General features: G+C 38.0%; 1 protein-coding gene across 1 annotated transcript in view; it reads left to right on the forward strand.

The window, feature by feature from the left end:
* Positions 1-3,293: 3,293 nt before the first annotated feature.
* The window catches only part of Rnf43 (ring finger protein 43), a 72,508-nt gene continuing 52,954 nt past the window's right edge, over positions 3,294-22,847 (forward strand). Inside the window, exon 1 of the mRNA XM_013013217.1 lies at positions 3,294-3,545. Within this exon, the coding sequence (XP_012868671.1) occupies positions 3,294-3,545 (252 nt within the window). The remainder of the gene's footprint in view (positions 3,546-22,847) is intronic.

Consider the following 22,847-nt stretch of genomic DNA (forward strand, 5'->3'; position numbering starts at 1 on the left):
GGCTTTTTTCTTTTTGCTTATGTGGTGCTGAGGAATCGAACCCAGGGCTTCATGCATGCAAGGCAAGTGCTCTACCACTGAGCCACCTTCCCAGCCCAATTACCTTCATTTTAAAAATTACTAAACAGGTTCAATTTGTATGAGGTTGAAAAGCATGCAGTTTTATCATAAGCATTTTTCTTTATAATAACTTTTTAAGTGAATACAGATCAATAGAGTTAGTTGTATTCACATTGTTGTTCATTGGTATAATTTTGAAATACTTTGGTATCAGTTCAAAAGCAAAATGCCTGACTACAGTACTGGGGTTTGAACCAAGCACGAGGCCCTATTGCTTGAGCCATGCCTCCTGCCCTTGTCGTGCCTAATGAAAAGGTTAGTATAACAGTTATAGTTCATGGATGTGATAATTAGCAGAAAATCAGCTTTGTTTCTGACTACACTTCTTTGACGAATTTTACCATTTGCTTGTGTTAATGACACAGACTTGTAGTCTTACCTTGAGGGTAAGATACATAGAGTTATGTCACCTCCAAAAGATGTGAGGCTATAATAACCTGATCTAAAGTTACATATAGATGAGAGCTCTAACTTCAATTAGAAGAAAAACTAGGCACAAAATAGAGTTGGTCAGGCGCTGGTAGCTCATGCCTATAATCCTGGCTACTCAGAAGGTTGAGTTCTGAGGATCGTAGTTCAAAGTGAGCCCGAGCAGGGAAGTCTGTAGGATTCTTATCTCCAGTTAACCACCCGAAAACCAGAAGTGGAGCTCTGGCTCAAAGTGGTAGAGTGCTAGCTTTGAGCAAAAAAAAAAAAAAAAAATAGCTCAGGGACAGCGCGCAGGCCCATGACTGATGAAAAAAAGGACAGGTAAGAGACAGAAGCGGCAGTAAATTGTTAAGTACGACAGTTCAGGATTACTTTATTTTGGCTTTATGCCACTTATAGACACACTAAAACCCGGAAAGTACAGAAATCCCTTTGAACTCTTATTTGCAAAACCTTGTGTCCATTCTTTTATCTTGTGGATTCTTTCATTTTATTTCCTCATACCACCATCTATGCTCTGCTGCATGTAGAATCTGCTTAGATATGTTTGAGTGGCTCTGATTTACACGTAGTCGCTTGCTTACCCAGAGAAAGGTATTAAGGACTGATTTAGATGTAGTTGGGTTGTGCCTCACTAGAGGGAGTCAGGGAACTGAGAAAGGAAAGGCAAAGACTGCTTCTGGTTAAGTGTGTGCTTGCACCGAGAGGAGGAGGGGCCGGCTTGAGGGTGGCTGCCTCTAGCTGCTCCACCCTCACTTTGTCAGCAGGTAGAGGGAGCGTGATTGCAGTCCCTGGGGAGGGAGTCAGAACTAGAACACCAATTACAAACCACAGGCTTCCTGCTCTAAGGAGTTGATCCAGAACTGTCTTTCTGGCAGGGAAGCGCTCGAATCCTTCTGAACTTTCCAAGTCCATCCGTGATTCAGAGATACTGCCTTCTCTCTCTGGGATTTTCTGTGTTTCTGGTAGTGAATTGTTGCTGATATATTTGCTACTTTGCTTTTTCGAGATTGATCCTTTTAAATATGCTGTTCGCAGAGAAAAGGAACTGTTGTTAGCAAAGGAGATTTCAGAAATGCTTTTGGATCTTCTATAAATATTTTTAGAATTCTTGGGGACAGTAACTCATCCTGGAGTAAGTTTCTGCCTTTGACCTGCATGGATTATATTTTCAGGCTTCGGAATTTCTCGACACTTACCTGTAGTGTGGGGGCACACTTGGTTTGGTTGGAGAGTAAGAAGGTGGAAGAATGATCTGTACTTGGTTAAGCAGTTCAAACCTTTGAACAGGATCTATAAATGCATAATTGATTTGTTTCACCCCTGTGGATTCCAGTGGGCCCAACAGCACAACAGGTTTGCAGATTTCTTTTGAAATTCTTTTTTTTCTTCTGCCTCTGCCTCAGCAAAGAAACAATCTCTATAATAGGTTCATGTTCAGTTGCTTGACTTTTCAGCACTTATTCTGAAGACTCTCTGATTTTTAAACTTGACCTTGGAACACAGGAGGCTGTGTGAGATACACTTACCCTTACTTAAGAGTACACATTTAAAAATCTTATTCTATGTTTATATGAAGATTCACATTCTCATATGTGCCTAGAAATAGTAGAGAAATACTCTACTTGGGCTTAATTGTGTTTTTTCAGGGTGTTTTACTTAGAACCTGTGATTAATCATCCTTATTATCCCTATCTTTTATTCTCCACTCGCTCAAGGAATTCAAAAACATGTTAGGAATAGCCTTTTGTTTTTTCTTAAGAACCTTGAAGATTACAGATTATAAGATCTGTATATTACAGTAGTTTCATGGGAAATCAACACGCTTGGCATTCTCAAGGTGGTGAATAAGATCTGTAATCCTAAAATAGGAAAATGGAGATAGAAATATGAATTTTGACTCAAAAAATAATTGGAAAGATAACTTTTTCAACTCTTACAATAATTGGAAAAGGTTGTGGTACTTGGGTTTATCCTTAGTATATGAAGGAATACAAATTTGTACCTAATTTACAGGCAACTTTAGGTAAAACACTGAAAAATTAGAGTATGTCAAAGTTCATGAAAAAAAAATATAAATTTAATAGGCTTATATGTACTTTGGCCTATGCTGAAATACAATTTAATGTGGAAACTTTTCTGAATATGTGCTAAAGCATCTTTGGACATCCCTCAAGGTTAGTCCTAAACTTTTTTTACATTATCATTCCGTCTCGTGGTTTTTAATCACAATTGACAACTTTTGAGCCTTAGAAAGGGCCATCTCTTCCATTTTCTAAACTGGAGTTCTTCACTCACCTTTGATGCATTATGTAGCTGTTTACTTTGCCTTGTTTTTTTTTTTTTTGTTGTTCATCAACATTGGGTTTAGTTCCTCCACAGCTTGATGCATATGGACAACCAACAGCAAGTAATCTGACGTACTAAAAATTCACATTCAGTCTCAAGCAAAGTTGGAAATTTCAAGAAGTGTGATACCTTTGCTAGTCAGAGAGAAGATGGGAGGAAAGGCCATCCCTGCATCCGAGGTGGGCCGAAAAACCCTCTTCGCTGCCCAATCAGGAATGCCACCTCTTCTTGGGAATATACTTTAGAAAAAGGAAGGACCAAAACTCTGACTTGGCTTTGTGAAATTGAAGAATAAGTTCTCTTGTCTTCCATTTGTCTGGATGTGAGAACCTGCATTTGGCATTAGCTAGTGGAAGCAGTATGTATGGCCGAAGTGCATTGCTGCAGCTGGTAGCATGAGTGGTGGCCACCAGCTGCAGCTGGCTGCCCTCTGGCCCTGGCTGCTGATGGCTACCCTGCAGGCAGGCTTTGGACACACAGGACTAGTATTGGCAGCAGCTGTGGAGTCTGAACGATCAGCAGAGCAGAAGGCTATTATCAGGGTGATCCCCTTGAAAATGGACCCCACAGGAAAACTGAATCTCACGCTGGAAGGTGTGTTTGCTGGTGTTGCAGAAGTAACTCCAGCAGAAGGAAAATTAATGCAGGCAAGTACACCTTCATTACATTTCACTTCCCATCTGTTTGAATTATGCTTTTCTTCTTTTGTTTCCCAAACCAATTGCCATACAAGGGCTTTTGCTGCTACTTGTTAGTCTTTTAAGGATATCGCCTTGTTGACATTCCAAAGAAAGTTCTTATTTTATACTCAAGAAATGTATAAATCCTCAATTTTAAAAGATCATATGCTTATTTTGGGGGGTATATTCAATAAAACATTTCTTTACAGGTGATATATTTGGGGCACTATTTTGTGATAGATGAAAAGTACAGTTGATATTTGACTTGAGGATTACAGTTTATATCCCATTAATTTTTTTAAAAATGAACACTAAGTAGGTTATTTTTAATCGTTAACAATACCCCCAAATTCTGAAATGTTCTTGGAGCATATTTGATTATGCTGTCACTTCTAAAATTTAGTCCAACTGAAATACTATGGCTGGCTTTATACCACGTGTGGCACTCTATTGCTAAGTCCAAAATGGAGAGGACTAGATTACAAAATGGACACAAGGTGAAAACCTACCTACCTCCTGGTCACTTTGGTGACCCCTTTTTAATTTTTTGAAAGTTTTACTATTTCCAAAAAGGTCATTTCACATCTGCTATTTTGTTGACCTATAATGTTTTTCAGATATAGTATTTTAGGCTTTCCAGCCTGGATTTTTGCCTATATCTCATTCACAGTCTATTCTTTGTATTGAATTGAAGAATCAACTCGGGCCACAAATCTTTCTTAGAGCAATTTCTTATTCCCTATGGTATGGTATGGTAAGACAAGACCTTAAAGGTTGTATTTTTCTGCTGTGTCAATCTGTAAAGTGATGTTGCTTATTGATTAAAGTTCATTTTATAAAACTATACTTCTTGTATATAGCTCTTGGGCACAGGTTAAAATGTTCTTAAACGAGATAGAGGTCAGCACCAAACTCAAATTTTTGTATGCTATAATAGAACCAAAATGTTGTATAAAGTTAATATGTCTACTTTAAGGTATGAAAATGAAACACATACAGTTCTTTTTCTAACACGAGCTTTTTAGTAAATGGGTTATACTTCTTTGGTAGTATTTTAAAGCTGGGATAATTGGTATAATGGGTAAAGTTGAAGGCTCTTCTATTTAGACTAAAAATGGGAGTATATATTTTTTAAAATGGTATTTTTTTTGGATAAAAAAATCTATCATTCAATTTGGACTTTAAGATGGAATTACGCATCCTGAAAAGTTGAAGTCATATATCATTTTGAACATAGCAATTGGAAGGAAAAGGTGTTTCCTGACCTCACTTCCTTAATGCCCTGAAGCATGAGGTGTGTGCTCCATTAATTTGCAGCTTAAGTAACTTTATCAAAAGTCTTATTTTGGTATTTCTGAAGTCTTTGAGAGGCACATCAAACTTTGTGCTTTATATCCTGTAATAGCATGTTCAATGAGTTCATTAGATGCTCCATAAAATAGTTTCCCCTTTTACATTTGTTGTCTTCTGTTATCATAAAGCTGTACATAAAGTTTATTTTCATAAAGGAAAAGGTAAATGAGGACCATTTACTCTTGAAGAATGATGTTTTTGCAATCTATTATTTTATCATTCTTTATTATATCTTCTCTTATTCTACCTTTTTTCATTCTGACAAACCTTGCTAATCTTTTTTTAACTATTAACTTTGAACCTATCAGTATGTTTTCAAGTTTTTGTTTTTTACTTTGCAAAGAGAATTTCACTGTATCTTAGCAAGGACTTTCAGATTTTATAGTGGACAGTTTACATCACAGACAACTTTATCTTCTGTCCACACATGCTTCTTATGGGTCATTAATAAATTTTTATACTAGCCTAGTATCAGTCTCTGGATATGTCAGTAACAGTTCTGGCTTATGGTCTATTAATCAGTTTTTAAGCCACAACAGTTACTCAATTTTCTCAATTGAGAAACTTTATTTTTAAAAAATAAAAACTCACTTAAGTGATATGTATTTTTTTAATCCATTTGATTAACTCTTTGAAAGAACTTCAGTGCATTAAGGACATGTGGGTTACACATCTAGAATCTATGCTGTTTGTTCCTTATCAGATTACCCTACAACTGGGTTTGTCTAACTGTGGTTCACTAAGCCTTCTAGGTAACTGAAACTCTGTTTATAGCTCCTATGTTTGTGCTTTGCAGCACTTTATCGTTCTTGGTAGATAGTATACCCTGATGTCACAAATTTAAAAGTAACCCTCTATTTTCACCCAGGAAGTTGGATAGTTTTATGTATCCTTCTATTGATGAACTATTCTAGCTGCCTGTAAAGATATGGGACTGGGAAGGTGGCTCAGTGGTGTACTGCTTGCCTCGCATGCATGAGGCCCTGGGTTCAATTCCTCGGCACCACATAAATAGATAAAGCCAGAAGTGGCACTGTGGCTCAAGTAGTAGAGCACTAACCTTGAGCTGAAGAGCTCAGGGACGGTGCACAGACCCAGAGTTCAAGCTCCACAACGGACAAAAAAAAAAAATAGAGATATGAAAACAATGATTTAAAAATAATAACAGCCTGTTGTATTTTTTTCTTAACTTCTCATAGAAGTTCCCATGCATACCTTTACATTTTGTTCAGTTAATTCAGGGAACATGCAATTTTATAAGGACCCTATTAACTGCATTTTTGTTTGTATTAGACTTTTAACTTTCCTTAGACAAATGGAAATATCCCTTTAACAGTGTGCTTCCAATTTGTTTAATAATAAAATAGATCATAGTATTACTTATAAGATAATTTATTTTGTTTATCTCACCTTTGTCTGATGGCTGTATACCTAAGAGCATTGAAAACCAAGCAGTGATGAATTTTTGTCTTCCTTCTTGTTCCTCATTGTGCTTAGGAGTTCTTTTTCCCAGTAGTAATTGCTAATTCTCCCCATTCTTTCTGTATTCTCTCTTCCTTCCTCTTTCCCTCCCTATAATTTTAAACTGTTATGTGCTAGAAGAAAGTTTCTCTGTACTAGAAGAAAGTTGAATCAAAAGAGGGAATTGCTTCACTATATATTTTCTATTTCTCCAAGTCCTCTCTTTCATATTGCAAAATTTCCCATCTTAGAATCAACTAAATTATGTTAGTTTCTATTCTGCCTGGGATTGTCTCTCTGTATTACCATCTCATTTCAAACCCAGGTACAGGTTTGTAATACCTTTAATGTGTCTAATTCTTATATTTCTCCTATATTTGCAAAAACCTTTCTTTTTCTCTAATCTTCTTCTACCTCTTGTTTTTTTTTTCCACTCAATCTGTATTTTTAGGATAAACTCTTACTGGTATTCTGATCTGCCCACCCTCTCTTCCTTCTTCCCTCCCTCCCTCCCGTCCCCCTTCTCTCTCTTTCTTTCCCTAAGTTTGTTCAAGGCTGGCACTCTTATCACTTGAGCCACAACTTCACTCCTGACTTTTTTTGGGTGGTTAATTGGAGATATGAGTCTCACAGACTTTTTTGCTCAGGCTGGTTTTGAACTGTGATCCTTGGATCTCAGCTTCCTGAGTAATAGAATTATAGGCATAAGCTACTGGCAGCTGGCAGTATTTCTTTTATTAGCTATTAGAAAAGCAGGCAAGGAAACTTTCTAGCTCTCCTAATTACTTAGTGTGGTGACTTACAAAGAAGACTACATGATAGAGATTCCAACTTCTTAGTATTTTTATTTTCATTTGACTATATTCTTTGCTTCCAATTTTATACTATTGCAGGCAAAGAAATGTGCTGTTTATTATTGACTTTCCAGTTTTCTGATTTGTTTTTCTCTTTTATTTATTCATTTTCAGTTGTCTGGTTTATTATCTCTTTGGTTCCTGTTACTATTATCTAGTAATATTGCTGCCATTTCTAAATGATTACATTTATATTTTTCTTATTCATAAATATTATTTAGAAAGGAAACCCCAAAGTTAATCATCTTCTCAGCTCAGAACAGTAAGAGGACCTTACTGCAACACAAGAGAGGTCACCAATTCCTTAACTATCATATTTTTCCTGCTCAGCTGATAGTCCTGGATTTTCTTAGACTTTAGGATAAAGTTATGATCAGGATTAGAGTGTACTGCCCTGAGGCTTCGTACAGTGGGAGGGTAGTTTCAAATTTGGCCACTAACAGTGTACACCTCTGGACAAATTTTCCTTTGCACAATGTCTCTGCTTGCCTCCTAATTTTACCTATTAGTCAACACATAGTTATCCTGTCTTTGAATTTTTACAGTATTTGTAGTCATGACTTTACAACTAAAGTTTTTGGCTAGCACCAGAGAGACAACTATTTATACCTGAAAAAAAAACCATCTATATTAGAATCCCAGGAACTTCACTTTTAATTCTGATCCTGCCATTAGATGATTGTGTGACTTGGGACAAAATAGCTTTTAGCTTTTTAGCTATAGATTCTTGGTCTGTGAATTCAGAGATCTAAATATAATAATTATCAAAGCGGTGTTATGCCCTTTATAGGGTATTAGCTTATTCTTCAAATAATTTTATGATAAAAAGTTCAGTACTTTGAATTTTCACATTTAATGTATAAGGAAAGTGAAGACCTAAATGTTAAATATCTGCCATGGTTATAAGTAGTAGTAACAAGTAAGTTGCAAGGGAATGGTTTTCTGGTTCTAAATTTTATACAGCTGAGATTGCTACAGATGACTAGAACACCAGAGCAGGCTTTGTGTAATTCATTTTTTTCCAAAGTAGAAATGAATAAAAGTGGTAAGTACCCTTGCCTGAGGTTTATCTGACAGAATATATAATATTCTATTTTTTCTCATTTGTGTTTGAGTTGCAAAGACATGAATAAATCAGAATGTTTTATTTATTCAGTATCTCCATGTCAGTACCTTTCTCCTCATTTAAAAACAGTCTATGATAACTTCTAATTCAGGAACTTGAAATAATATACTTAGAAATCACATGCATTTAATTGCCATTGCTCAAATTGGAGATCTTTGGATGAAGATTAAAAATAATAGATTTTGTGACTTTTGCTTTGAAACCACCTCTAAAAATAAATACAGAATAAGTATTCATGATCAAGTCAGCTCTTTACTATTTATATTAGTAAAGGTGCAGAAAATCCAGTTAATTAATAATTGACTTTAGAAAGTTGTCAGGCATCAGAAATATACCATTAAACACAATGTGTACCCAGACGTTTTTAGGTGTTTGCTTCCTCTCATCCCTGTTCAGAGCCTTCTATATTTGACTTTGTTCTTAGAAGATGGGCATCTGAAGGTTGGGAAGGTGGCTCAGTGGTAGCATGCTTGCCTTGCATGCATGAGGCCTGGTTCGATTCCTCAAGCACCACATAAGCAGAAAAAGCCGGAAGTGGCACTGTGGCTCAAGTGGTAGAGCGCTAGCCTTGAGCTGGACAGATGAGGGATAGTGCCCAGGCCCAGCGTTCAGCCCCATGACTGACCAGAAAAAGAAAAAGAAGACTAGCATCTGGAAAAGAAGAAGGCATACCTTTTTCGAGGGACCTATTAAATAAATTTGTTCATATAATAGTTCTGTACTTCATGTAGAAATCCAACAAATTTAAGTTCATATTTGAAAATCCCTTTGGTTTAATAGGAAGTAATGAATGAGGTGTTCCTCATTAGACTATTGCCCTCATTATTGATGTTCATTTATCATACTCTGGGGGTAGTTATTTCTTGGTTTGGTAGTCAAATGTGTGCGCAAATGCATGCACCTGTATATAATAAGTTTATCTAAAACTTAGTTATAATTATTTAAACACTATTAAAGATATCCCTAGAGCTCATGGCTAATGAAAACAACTTTGTACTCTGAAAATACTTTATTGGAACTCCTTTGTGCCTTTTTTTCATCCCTTCAACGGTAAATACAGAGGGAAGAAAAATGTTGTAAATGAGCAATGTATTATTATTATAATGTTGGGATCCAGAACTGGTAGCAAGGTACAGTTAGAGCGGAATGTGAGAATGATATTCCATTAAGTTTATGTAACAATTTTCTGCCAAGGAGCTTAAAATGAATCACAAACATCTGCCAAGATAGGAACAGGAAATATTTATTCAATGTTATAGAAAATGTACTTGGGAGTGAGAAAATAAGACCAAAAGTTCAGACCCACTCTGCTTTTCAGTTTTGGAGGGGGGGGGAGGTTGTTTTGTTGCCAGTCTTGGGGTTTGAACTCAGGGCGTTGGCTCTGTCCTTGAGCCTCTTCCTGCTCAAGACTAGTGCTCTACCACTTGACCACAATGCCACTTCTGGCTCTTCCTAAGAAGTTTATTGGAGATAAGAGTCTCACTGACTTTTCTGCTCCTATTGACTTCAAACACTAATCTTCAGATCTCAGCTTCCTGAATAGCTAGGATTATAGGCATGAGACACCAATGCCCAGCCTGATCTGCTTTTCAAGAGATAAAAGAGTAATTAATTTTTTTTTTTTGGTCCAGTTGTGGGGCCTGAACTCTGGGCTTGAGCACTGTCCCTCAGCTCTTCAGCTCAAGGCTAGTGCCCTACCACTTGAGCCACAGTGCCACTTCCGGCTTTTTTCTTTTTGCTTATGTGGTGCTGAGGAATGGAACCCAGGGCCTCAGGCATGCAAGGTAAGTGCTCTACCACTGAGTCAACTTCCAAGCCCCAAGAGTAATTAATTTTTAAAAGGTATCCATGAGGGGCTGGGAACGTGGCTTAGTCGTAGAGTGCTTGCCTAGCATGTATGAAGCCCTGGGTTGGATTCCTCAGTACCACATAAACAGAAAAAGCCAGAAGTGGTACTGTGACTCAAGTGGTAGAGTGCTAGCCTTGAGCAAAAGAAGCTCAGGGACAGTGCCCAGGCCATGAGTTCAAGCCCCAGGACTGACAAAAAAAGGGGGGGGGTATCTAAGAATGTAGATTTCTCAGGAGTTAATTGTAATGTGTAATAATCCTAAAAATTTGGCATATTGTCCATGGTTGAGATACCTTCTATTTTGACTTACTTTGCTTAATGTGATAATTCAGACAAAAAAAAAACCTATTAATGAAACAGTTTGCCAACTTTATGTTCTATGAGTTAATGCTGTGACCTGTATTCATTGTTCTTTTGAGAATTGTTAGAGTAAAATCTAGTCTTTACCAGGTGATCTGTAAAGACTTGATCAGACCCTGCATCTCCACCTATTTCCTCCTCTCCCCATCGCTTGACTTCCCTACAAAGGCTTCCTGGCTGTCTTTTAGTTAGACCAGCCATACTCCCACCTCAGGGCTGCTCTACTTGCTAGTCTCACAGCCTTAATCACTCACAGTTGAGATATTTTCTCCTCTTGGTCAACCCTTGGTGTTAAATATACCTTGTTCTTTTAAAGAGGCCTTGATCTTAAAGTGGCTATCCTGTTTTGAAGACCTCTTCCTATTCCCTGAGGGATTATGTTACCCTTCCCTGCTTTATTTTTCTTTGCAAAATTATAGGCATGTGGTATGCTATAATGTTTTATTTTTTTAGTTGTCTGTCTCCTGTCAGACTACTGATAGGAGCTGTGTGAAAACGAGGTTGTTGGTGGTGGTTGTTTGTTTTTTGTGGGGTTTTTTTTTGTTTGTTTTTATATTTTTTTTGCCATTTTCATTCAAACCTATAACCCAGAAAATAGTGTCCTAGTATATTGACACAGCAGGTAGCCAGTAAATATTTGTTGAGTGAATATAAGATTATTATGGAGCTGGACCCCAGTGGCTCATGCCTGTAATCCTAGTTACTCAGGAGGCTGAGATCTGAGGATCGTGGTTCAAAGCCAGCGGGGGGCAGGAAAGTCTGTGAAACTCTTATCTCCAATTAACCACCAGAAAACTGGAAGTGGCATGTGGCTCAAGTGGTAGAGTGATCACCTTGAGCTGAAGAGCTGAGGGACAGCGCCCAAGTCCAGAGTTCAAGCCCCACAACTGACCCCCCCCCAAAAAAAAAGATTATTATGGAATTGAGTAGCTCTGATAGCTGGGAACTAATTTAGGATGAAACATTCATTTGTCTCATGACATTTTTAAGTTTAAGGCCCATTATTTTGAGTGTTTGGAGATACGATATTTACCATGTTTAATAGTCCTTTACCCACCCCCCCCGACTTACTAATCATAAACATGGCTGTGTAGAATATGTGTGAGCTTTGTCTTTTTAAAAAATTTATATTTTTATTTTCTGTAAGTAGTTGCATAAAGGAGTTACCATTTGATTAACCAGTTAATCAGTTAATTAATCTTGATCCATATCAAAATCTTGATCTTCTTTCAGTATTCTCCCCATCCCTCCCAACCCAACCTCTCCCCTCAATTTTCTTAATTTCATAGGCTATGCATTGAACATTATGATGTATCCCCTCCTCCTACTTCTCTTTTTATTCATCTGGAGATTGAACTCAGTGCCTCAGGCTTACTTGGCCAGTGCTCTATTTCCTAAGCCATACCCCACTGAATATCTTTGAGTTATTACTTTACACAACATTCATTTCTTTGTTTATATTTATTTTGAAGATGGAGCCCAGGTCCTTGAGCATGTTAGGTAAGCACCTCTCTAGGCTCTTCACCATATTTATTGTTTAGCTCAACCCTTGTTTTATAAGAATAAATTCTGTTTTTCCAAGAAAGATTATTGGGGTGCTAATTTTAAACCTGTGATCATAAAACATTATCAAATATACCTTCTTCTTAAACCTGTGGTTTTTAAGTTCTAGTTTTGAGACTCTAAAGCAGTGTTTTTCCATCTTTTTTGTGTATGCATCTAGGTCTCTTTGAGAATATTATAAAAGTTATTGATCATATATACAAAATACCCATATATACTTGACATGAACAAATTTGCACAAAGTCTCAATGAATTGAGAAAGCCTGAACATCTAGAGGTCTAAGGCCTCCAGATTAAGAGCTACTATCCTCAAATAATTCTACTTGCTTGAGGAAATGAACTTAGTTCTCAAAACTAATTTACCCTCTAGTTGCTAATTACGTTTACTTAATTTTAGAGGTATTTTAATGTGTTATTTTAAGTCAAGTAGACAAAAAAATTTGGTACAATTATGAGAAAATGGCTTGACCTTACATGTAAAATTTCATGTCTGACCAAGATTTGTTTATGTGTAGTAAAGGGATTTTCTCTTTAAATATTACATGAAACTGTGCTTAAATTTTAGAAATGCTTACAATTCAGAATGTTCACAATTCTTCAGTGTGAGGGTATTTTTTGTGTTTGTTTTTTGTCAGTCATGAGGCTTAAACTCTGGGCCTGAGCTCTTCAGTTCAAGGTGAGCGCTCTACTACTTGAGCCACAGCACCATTTCCAGCTTTTTCTGCTTACGAGGTGCTGAGGAATCGAACCCAGGGCCTTATGCATGCGAGGCGAGCACTCTACCACTGAGCCACCTTCCCAGCCCTTGGCTACCAGATTCTGAAAGCACAGGCTAGAAAATAAGCTTTAACTCTAGTTACTTCCCAGTCTGTATCTTGTACACTCTCAGGTCCATTGCTTTTCCTAGGGTAGGATTCCTTGGGCCTTTACATTTCTCTTTCTTCAAGATGAATTGTAGTCATAAACTGACATGTTGAATTGAAGTCCCTTTGTGCAACTACTTGAAGATAATCTTACATCTTAAAGAAATTAAATAAAAATAAATTTCTATTTGCTCTAGGGGAAAGTGCTTGCATTTGCTTATTGTTGTTTGTTTTTAAATAACAGGTATACTACATACCCCTACTTTTAGTTTGTATTATACTTTTCATAGAATGTGTTTAATTTGCAATTTGTGAACACCAAAAAGATCAAAATGCTTTAAAAGTTAATGTTTTGTTTAGATTGCAGCCACATTATTTTTCTAGCTAGGAATTAGATAATTTAGAAATTCTGATTCCATAATCTATTTCTTCCATGATGATTAACCATAATTTTTAATAGTACATTGAATTATCATGTACTGTTGTTACTTCTGTAGAATAATTTGGCTGAGACTGAAAGTGTTATGTTTGTTTGTTTGTTTGTTTGTTTGTTTTTTGTTGGTTGTGGGGCCTGAACTCTGGGCCTGGGTGCTGTCCCTCAGCTCTTCAACTCAAGGCTAGCACTCTACCACTTGAGCCACAGCGCCACTTCTGGCTTTTTCTGCTTATGTGGTGCTGAGGAATCAAAACCCAGGGCCTCATGCATCCAAGGCAAGCACTCTACCACCGAGCAACCTTCCCAGCCCAAAAGTGGTATGTTGTATGTCTACTAATCTTACTTCCTTAAAAAAATGATTACAGATTCCCATCCTTTTTTCTTCCCAAACTATTTTTATTGTCTTGTGAATTATCCAACTCAAAAAAATCTCCTATATGATCCAGGTTTTAGGTTCTGCTTTTATGCCTTATATAAGAATGGGTATCCCGTTTGTGAATGATAGTCATCAAAGTTTAAGGTAGGAAGTAGCTCTGTGGCCCAAGTGATAGAGCACTAGCCTTGCACACAAAGAGGCCCAGGGACAGTGCACATGCCCTGAGTTCAAGCCCCACAACCAACCAAAAAAACAAAACAACGCAAAGCAAAACAACAACAACAAAAAAAACCCCAAAGTTTAAGGTAGAAAAAAATACCTACTACAGTGTTTTCATTTTACTGTTACAGAAATGAACCCAGGTATTAGTGTTTGCTAGTCACACTAATACCTGGGTTCATTTCTGCCAGTCTGCTGCTATATTTTACTGGCCACCATTTTTTTTAGCACACTTTCTTTACCTTAAACATTTTGGGGTCATTGAAGGGAAATCAAAAAGCAGATATTAGCAAAGACTTCCTGGAAGATTCTACTAAGAAGTTGTTATGGCTGGGTGTGGTGGTACATACCTGTAATCCCAGGATCAAGAGCTGAGTTTGAGATCAGCCTGAGCTACACTCTGATACTTTATCTCTATATACATACATACATACCTAAAGGTATTTTAGACTGCCGTAAGATTTCTTTCCTCTTTGATCCCTAGTCAACTAGAAGGCATACTTTAAATTACAGGAGTGGGGAGACTTCTGCCAAGGGCCATTTGGATATTAACAACCTCATCCAGGGGCCATACAAAATTATTGATACAGGCAGATGGCCCTGGGTAGCCAATGAGAGCAGCACAGGAGAAACATAATGTGCATGTCTGTCCTGTCATATAGCAAATGATTTCTCTCATGGGCTCTGTATCACACATAGGCCAGAAGTTCCTCACCTCTGAACAAGTGAACTAACCAAAAATACCTTCACACAACTTAGTATTGCTTTATATGGTTCATATGTAATTTATTCTGCCATAAAAAAAAAAATCACTGCACACCAGGTGGCCTGTTAGCCCTGGAGCATTGCCTAAAAGCAGCAGAGGCTCTTGAAGTCTAAGCTGAGAACCTCACAGTGATCTGTGGCTTGCTGGCTCCCCTTGGGTACTTTACACTGTGGCTCCCTAGTATGTACCCTATGCTGTGTCAAGGCACTGGAGGAATTTGAAGAGCACTATCTTAGCCTAGTCCAGATAAGAAGATACAACTTAAATAGCAGAAAGCAGTATGTTGAGAGGCGCAAGCATAAAAGCATAACACTCCAATTTTCGTTTTCCCTGAAGTCATTAGTCATTCAGAATGACTGTAGTAATTCAGTGGGGGTGCCGGTGACTCACATCCGTAATCATAGCAGCTCAGGAGGCTGAGGCATGAAGGATGGTGGTTCAGAGCCACCCTAGGCAGAAAAGCTCTCAAGATTCCAATTAAATTTAAGCCCTAGTAGCTGCACACACACAAGAGAACAAACTAACTAAACTAAAAATAAACCTATTGTAATTCTGACTGAAGAAAAAGATAGCCATTAAATTATAACCCAAGTAGCTTTTAGCTAGAGTACAGCTATGACCTCAAGCATTCATAACCTCTAACTTGTCACTGTTACCAGTTAAATGCGTTATAATATTCCCCATGCAATATTTCTGTATAAATGTTATTTATCTGTAGCATTTTCTTTAGAAATCCCAATTATGAGGAAGTGGTGCTGTGGCTCAAGTGGTAGAACGCTCGCCTTGAGCTGAAGAGCTGAGGGACAGCGCCCAGGCCCAGAGTTCAAGCCCCATGACTGGCAAAAAAAAAAAAAAAGTCTGATGTGGCTCATGCCTGTAAATCCTAGCTACTCAGGGGGCTGAGATTTGAGGGTTGAGGGTCAAAACCAGCTGGAGCAAAAAAATCTGTGAGATTGTTATTTCCAGGTAACCAACAGAAAACCAAAAGAGGTGCTGTGGCTCAAAATGGAGAGTGTTAGTCTTGAACAAAAAAGCTCAGGGACAAGGCCCAGGCCCTGAGCTCAAGCTCCATGACCGACACAGAAACTAAAAATAAAACATCTGAGTTCAAAATTTTCTAACTTTACCAATTTCCCCAAATAGCTAAATAATGGGATAAAGGTAATTACGGGTTTTCTCATCTTCTTTACTTACCTGTTCCCTTCCATGATTAAACACACGCAGCTTATAACTATTTCAGAAACAAACAGTTCCCATTATTATCTTTTCAACACTTGCATGATATTATAACTCATTTCAATCACCAGGACAGCACAGTAGGAGTTAGGAGACAAGTTGAGATTGAGAGTAGAGAGAGGCAAATAATCTCCCTTTTGATGGTTTTGGGTAGCGTCCTTCTGGAGTGATACTTCTTGAGGGCAGGGAAGGGGGGACAACAGCTTTTTTCCAAGGTCTAATAAAGATTAGTGAGAGATGTCTGCAAAGGATTTGGAGCTGTTTGAAAAACAGGCAGGGATAAACGTTTAGTATCACTATTATTATCATTAAAAAGGAAAGCCCAGCATGTGATGCTTGGGTCTCTTCCAGCGGTCTTGTTTGATGTTGAGGTTCCCTTCCCGACCTTTACCTCTTGATATCTTTATACATTTATTGAGGCTGTTGGACAAAGTCTTGAGATCCTAAGCAAAATAGAGTGTTAAGAATGAATGGCTACTAGTCTCCGATTTCTTTTTTTTTGGGGGAGGTCCAGTCGTGGGGCCTGAACTCTGGGCCTAGACGCTGTCCCTCAGCTCTTCAGCTCAAGGCTAGCACTTTACCACTTGAGCCACAGCGCCACTTCCGGCTTTTTTCTTTTTGCTTATGTGATGCTGAGGAATCGAATCCAAGGCCTCAGGCATGCAAGGCAAGTGCTCTACCACTGAGCCATCTTCCCAGCCCAAACAGCTTCTTTTAAAATACAAACTGGGATGGGAAGGGGAAACAAAGGAAGAGGCTACAATGCTTGATAAGAAATGTACTCATTATCTTGCCCATGTAATTGTAACCCCTCTGTACATTATTTTCACAATAAAATAAATTAATTAAAAAATAAAATAAAATACAAACTGACTTTCTAAAAAATATGCAAGAAGTTCCTGTTAAATTATAGTAAAGTTAAAATTAGTAAATTTAGGGCTGAGAATGTGGCTTAGTGTTAGAATGCTTGCCTGACATTCATGAAGCCCTAGGTTCAATTCCTCAGTTCCACATAAACAGAAAAAGCGGAAGTGGTGCTGTGGCTCAAGTGGTAGAGTGCTAGCCTTGAGCAAAAGAAGTTCAGGGACAGCACATGGGCCCCAAATTCAGGCCCCAGGACTGGCATGCATACACACAAATTTATTTTTAAGCAGAATTCTGTAATACCAAAAGGTTTGTTTTAATAATCTCAGCAGGCTTTGATTTGGTTTTTTACAAACTAAATTTTATCAGGGAATAAGTAAATAAGACTCAGTATATAGGAGGTAAAAGTATTTGTATCTTATCTGTATTTAGCAAAATTTGTTTCTCTTACCAAGGGTTTTAAAAAATTGTTAGTTTTAGTTAAAAATAAGCTATTCTCATTCTTTTTAAATGTGCTGGCTTTACTATGAGTGAGACCAACATTAGGTTCTTGGTTAGTCCAGAACCCATAAACTGTAGTATATGTAGATGTATACATTATTAGATATTATCATTAGATTATTGAGAATTATTTTGTTGCCCCCTATGGGAATATGAAAATTCATAGGTAGCTTATAACCTTTAAAAAGTAAGAACAAATCATTTAATCTTTCATGTGTTCCAGTGGGGTTTGTGAGGTAACTAATCTCTAAAATTGTTGTTAGCCAGGCATAGTGGTACATATATATAATACCAGCACTCAGGAGTCTGAGGCAGAAGGACAAATAGCCTTGGCTATATAGCAAAACCAATCTTAAACACAAAATGGAAACAAACAAACAGAAAAACTCTTTTGGTCTCAACTTGCAGAATTTATATTCTATACACTTAATATACTAGAGGAATATGCATGACTTACCTATTTTACCTGATATATATATATATATATATTTATTTACTTACTTACTTATTTATTTATTTTTGCCAGTTGTTGGGCCTGAACTATGGGCCTGGGCGCTGTCCCTCAGCTCTTCAGATTAAGGCTAACGCTCTACCACTGAGCCACAGCATCACTTCTGGCTTTTTCTCCTTATGTGGTGCTGAGGAATCAAACCCAGGGCCCCATGCATACGAGGCAAGCACTCTACCACGGAGCCACCTTCCCAGCCTCTGAGATAAAATGTTTGATAGATGATAGAAAAAGAAATCTGACTGAATACTTAAGGTTCCACAACAATTTGATAGCAGAATAAAAGCGTCAGACTCTGTTGTGCCCCATTTTCTGGTCCTATTCTGTCTTTATATTCCAGTTAACACACATTAAAAAAAAAAAAGAATCTTTTCTCTACAGTTTTATATTTTAGATTCTGTTAAGTTGATTGAGAACCTTTATTCTAAATCCTTTATCAAAGCTATCCCTGTGATAAAACCATATTGACTTCTTCAGCACCTAAGGGAATCTAACCTTTGGAAAAACCTGGAAGAGTCAAAGATAACCTAGAACCAGACTGAGCCACGTAGTAAAAGGAGTAGAATGAATCTGACCCCCCCCAAAATACTTTGTGAAGTTGAATTATTAGAGATAAGCTGAATAATTAAACACGAAGTAAGATTGCAGAGCAGCTGGCGAATAGGTGTTCATGCGTGGAGCTAAGGGGCAGAGCACTCTGTGTAAGCATCTGGGAGGGGTGGAAATGGGGCCATCTGATTAGTAACTATGCCTTGTTATTAAACCGTGACTTTCTGTATTGTGTATCCCTAGAGTTGGAAAACTTCCGCCTGCAAAAAAAAAAAAGAAGGGCCGCCTTGCAGTTGCTGAGGGCCCAGCAGTAGACACAAAAGCGCCTTCTTCCAGGCCTTCAGCAGGGCAGCTTGTACAGGCAGGCCTGCTCCTCTCAAAGAAGAAGAATCAGATTCTTTCCCCAGGGGGTTTCCAACTAGTTTGCACTTCAGAAAAACCTTTTCTTTCTCCTGCTGTTCACGCCCTGCAAAGAATTTTCTTCTAACTAAAGAAATTGTTTTATAATCAAAGATCCTTGTCCTTGGTTGTTGGACATCAAAGAAAGCTTGGAGGCAACTTGGGGCTTACGTGAGGAGTGCCTAGAATTTATTTTGAATGCAGACTTGCAATAGTAGCAAAAGTTCCCCCAAAGAAAGTAACTCATCTCAGAGTTGGGATAGAGCCTAATATAACTAAATTTTTATTCTTTCTTGGTTGGATGTGCTACAGTAAAAAAAAAAAAAAAGAAAGAAAGAAATGAATTGAGCTACTTTCTCTGGACTTAACTCATGAATGCTTGGCTGCAGTTCAGACTTACAGGAAGAGACACCCCTAGATTATCCGCCCTTTAAAGCCTGATATGTGGGAATATCAGAGGCATTGGATAAACATGAAATGATAACCTAGGAACTTTCTAACCTTCCACCACCAACTCTTGGGAACTTGTTCCTCCCAGGGCAGTTGATGATATCACTCACTAAAGGTTGGGAGCCACATTCTCTGCATTCTCTACTGTAGCTGAGGTGTTGGTGATCTCATTTTCTCCCACTGAGGAAAACCTCAGTACCCTGAGGGCCCGGACTCAGGTCTTGGCAGGTAACTGAAGGAGGAACTTACCTTTTGGATTTTAGCTGATTGAGTCAGGCATAAAGAAGTGCTACCAAGTTCAATATTGACATCATGGCCTTCCCTTTGGAGCCTGAATGGACCACTCACTTATCACCTAAGGAGAATTAATATTGTAATTTCAAGAAGTATTTTCCAGCTGAGCTCCAGTGGCTGACTCTTGTCATCCTAGCTACTTAGGAGGCTGAGCTCTGAGGATTCCAGTTCAAAGCCTTTTATCTCCAGTTAATGACAAAAAAAAACAGAAATGGAGCTGTGGCTGTTAACAGCCACAGAGTGGTACAGCATTAGCTTTTAGCACAAAAAGCTCAGGGACAGTGACCAGGCCTTGAGTTCAAGCCCTAGGACCAGCCACAAAAAAAGGAGAGGGGAGAATTATTTCTCAAGTAATAACAAAGACCTATTTAATATTTTGATTATTACAATTCTGGACATTTTTCTTAAAGATTTCAGCTTCTTTCTAAATGTCTTTCTCTGAATCCATAAATTTTCCAACTTATTTCAGAGCACATTTGTAGATATCCAGCTTTCATTACTAGAGCATATTAACAACAGCAACAAAGAAAAAAAAATGGATGGGGCAGGTTTAGGCAGAATTATGCCCAGAGCAAAGTACATTTGTGTTATTTTAATCTTGGCTCTGTGGTTGTGAACTGAAGGGAATATTTGCTCTAGAAGATTTCCAATCTCTTCCTATCCCTTCATTGCAACCACAGAGTAGTGGTTGGAAATAGAATTCCAGGAACACCAAAAATGCTCAACATTTCCAATGCTGGTAGCTACAGTGCCCCCACAAGGACTTTGTGAGCATTCTTCCTCGGGGCCTTCTTGTGTCCCTGTGGTCAGGAGCCTATATCCTCCGTCAGAGGCTGACCCTGAAGATAAACTTGGTAAAAACATCTTTGTCATTGAAACAATCTTTTCTATTTTTCCTATATTGAACTAACATGCTACGATTTCTTTTTAATTTTAGAAAAATTCTCTCATGGAACCAACTAACCATTCTCAAAAGCTTTGAATGCTTTAGTTTGTTCTAGAACAGAGTCTGTGAAGTAGGCAGGATTTACTAGTTTTATTCCACTCAGCAGTGAAAACTTACCTGTGTTACTCCCACACAAATAGATTATAGTTGTTTTACACTAGGAATATATGAATAAAATCCACTGAAATAAGAGGTTCCCTTTAGTTTATCTAGGTAAACAATAGAGTTATAAAGGAAGAAGTTAACCTGCAACTTCATCTTCATTGTCTTATTTCTCTTGAGTTGTATGCTTCAACCAAGTCAACATCGTTATATAAAATGCTTGAGTTTTTCAAGTAATGTCAGTCTTCAGGATCTGGAGCAGGATTTGGCGTTTTGTTTCCATTTTTATTGTTTTGTTTTCTAAAGGGAAGTTTGAGTTGGAGACTTTCTGGCAGGATTCCATGTTTCTACCCTACCACCTGCCCTGGCAGAGACAATGGAATCAAAAGTCAAGTTCTTTATGACTGCACCTGCCTTGTAAATGCTGCCAGAAGATCTGATTTTCTCCTATAGCTAAACTCGACTCAGAAACTGTAATAGCACTTGGCACCCAAACAGTGGGTGTATGCCTAAAACCTTGGATGTCCCAATTTCAGGAGGACTAGCACAGAACTAGTTCTCTCATTGACTTCTTGGGTAGTTTGTTTGGCATGGTATTCAATGATTATTGTTTATCAAATGGAACAGATGTAAATTTGTGGTTCACCAGGTTTTCAAAACTTTTGTAAGGCTCTTCTAATGATGATGAATCATTTGTAATTTAATATTTGAAAATAGTCTTGTGCAATTCTGCATCTAATGAGCATGAGAGTATGATCTATCCCAAATAGATCAAACTACCATTTTCCCCCACTTCTTTCTTTTTCTAGAAATGAAGATTATCTTACTGGTCCCCAGTTGAAGCTCTTTGACTAGGTAGCTGTTTTGGGGGCAACAAAACAACTTGAGAATGTTTTTTTCCTCTAGAATAACCAAAACATTTTTTGGGTTCCCTGAGGGCAGAATTACTTCATTATCTTCATCTTCTGACTTTATGTATAACCGAAAGCCTTCTGGCCTAAGAACATAATTTCTATCACCAATCAAATAATTGAAGATAATATCACCCCCCAAATGGTGCTCTTTGCATAGTATCCACATATAATGATATAATATGATAATGATAATGAGGTATAAAGGGTGCTCATGACAGTGGAAAGAGCTCTCAGTAGACGTGTTTTGGTCCTTAGGTTTATAACCTTCAGAAAAATTGCATAACCTCCTTAAGCTGATGGATAAAGTATAATAAATGGCATGGCTATCTAAAATGAAATAGTGTATGAGAATTGTCTTTGAAAATTGCATATGTAAAGCATTATTATTAATAGTAATTGAACTGGAGCTCCTCCCTGTTCACCTAATTACTGTCAGGAAAATTACTAAGTGAGGGTTATTGGTTTTTGTTCAGTTAACTTATTTGGTAGTAGCCTAAAATAACCATCTAAACTATTAGTATTGTGAGTCAAAAGGCTGATTAGATGTTACCATAAGATAGGACAGCTAGTGGCTTAGAGGATGACTAATGGTATGTGAGCTCTGGGGTGGGAACTTGGTTCTGGTTCTGGCTTGCTCGTGCTGTGGTGAATCACTTGTCCACCGTGAACCTTTGCACATGTGGCCATTCTGCACTGCTAGCCCATTCACTTTCCTCCATGATCAGGGAGGTGATCACTGACACAAAGTAGCCACTTTTCAAGTCTTATCAGTCTGAGGGATCCTAGAACTACAGGAAATAGCACTCATATCTTCCATTTTGGAAGTTTTAGGGTTTTCTTTTCATTGCTGCTCTCCTGAAGCAACTGCTCAGAACACTGAATCTTCAGCTTCCTACTTATCTTGCAGCCATGTTTCTTAGGGCTGGAGGGGAAGGAGTTCAGGACTGTGAAGGTGACTAATTTATCTAGTTCATTATGCTACTCCCAACATGATCTTTGAAGCTCAGCCGATAAGATTTTATAGGCTGCTTGAAAGTTATCCTGAAAGGATCCAGTTCCTAATCTGAGATATCTGTGACGCGGACATGAGCCATCCCCAAAACTAATATTCTGCAGGATTTAAAAAAAAAAAAAAAAGGGCTGGGAAGTTGGCTCGGTGGTAAAGTGCTTGCCTTGTATTCATGAGGCCCTGGGTTCAATTCCTCAGCACCACATAAGCAGAAAAAGCTGGAAGTGGTACTGTGGCTCAAGTGGTAGAGCACTAGCCTTGAGCTGAATAG

This window comes from Dipodomys ordii, unplaced genomic scaffold, assembly GCF_000151885.1.
Source record: "Dipodomys ordii isolate 6190 unplaced genomic scaffold, Dord_2.0 Scaffold19, whole genome shotgun sequence".
NCBI classification, from domain to species: Eukaryota; Metazoa; Chordata; class Mammalia; order Rodentia; family Heteromyidae; genus Dipodomys; species Dipodomys ordii.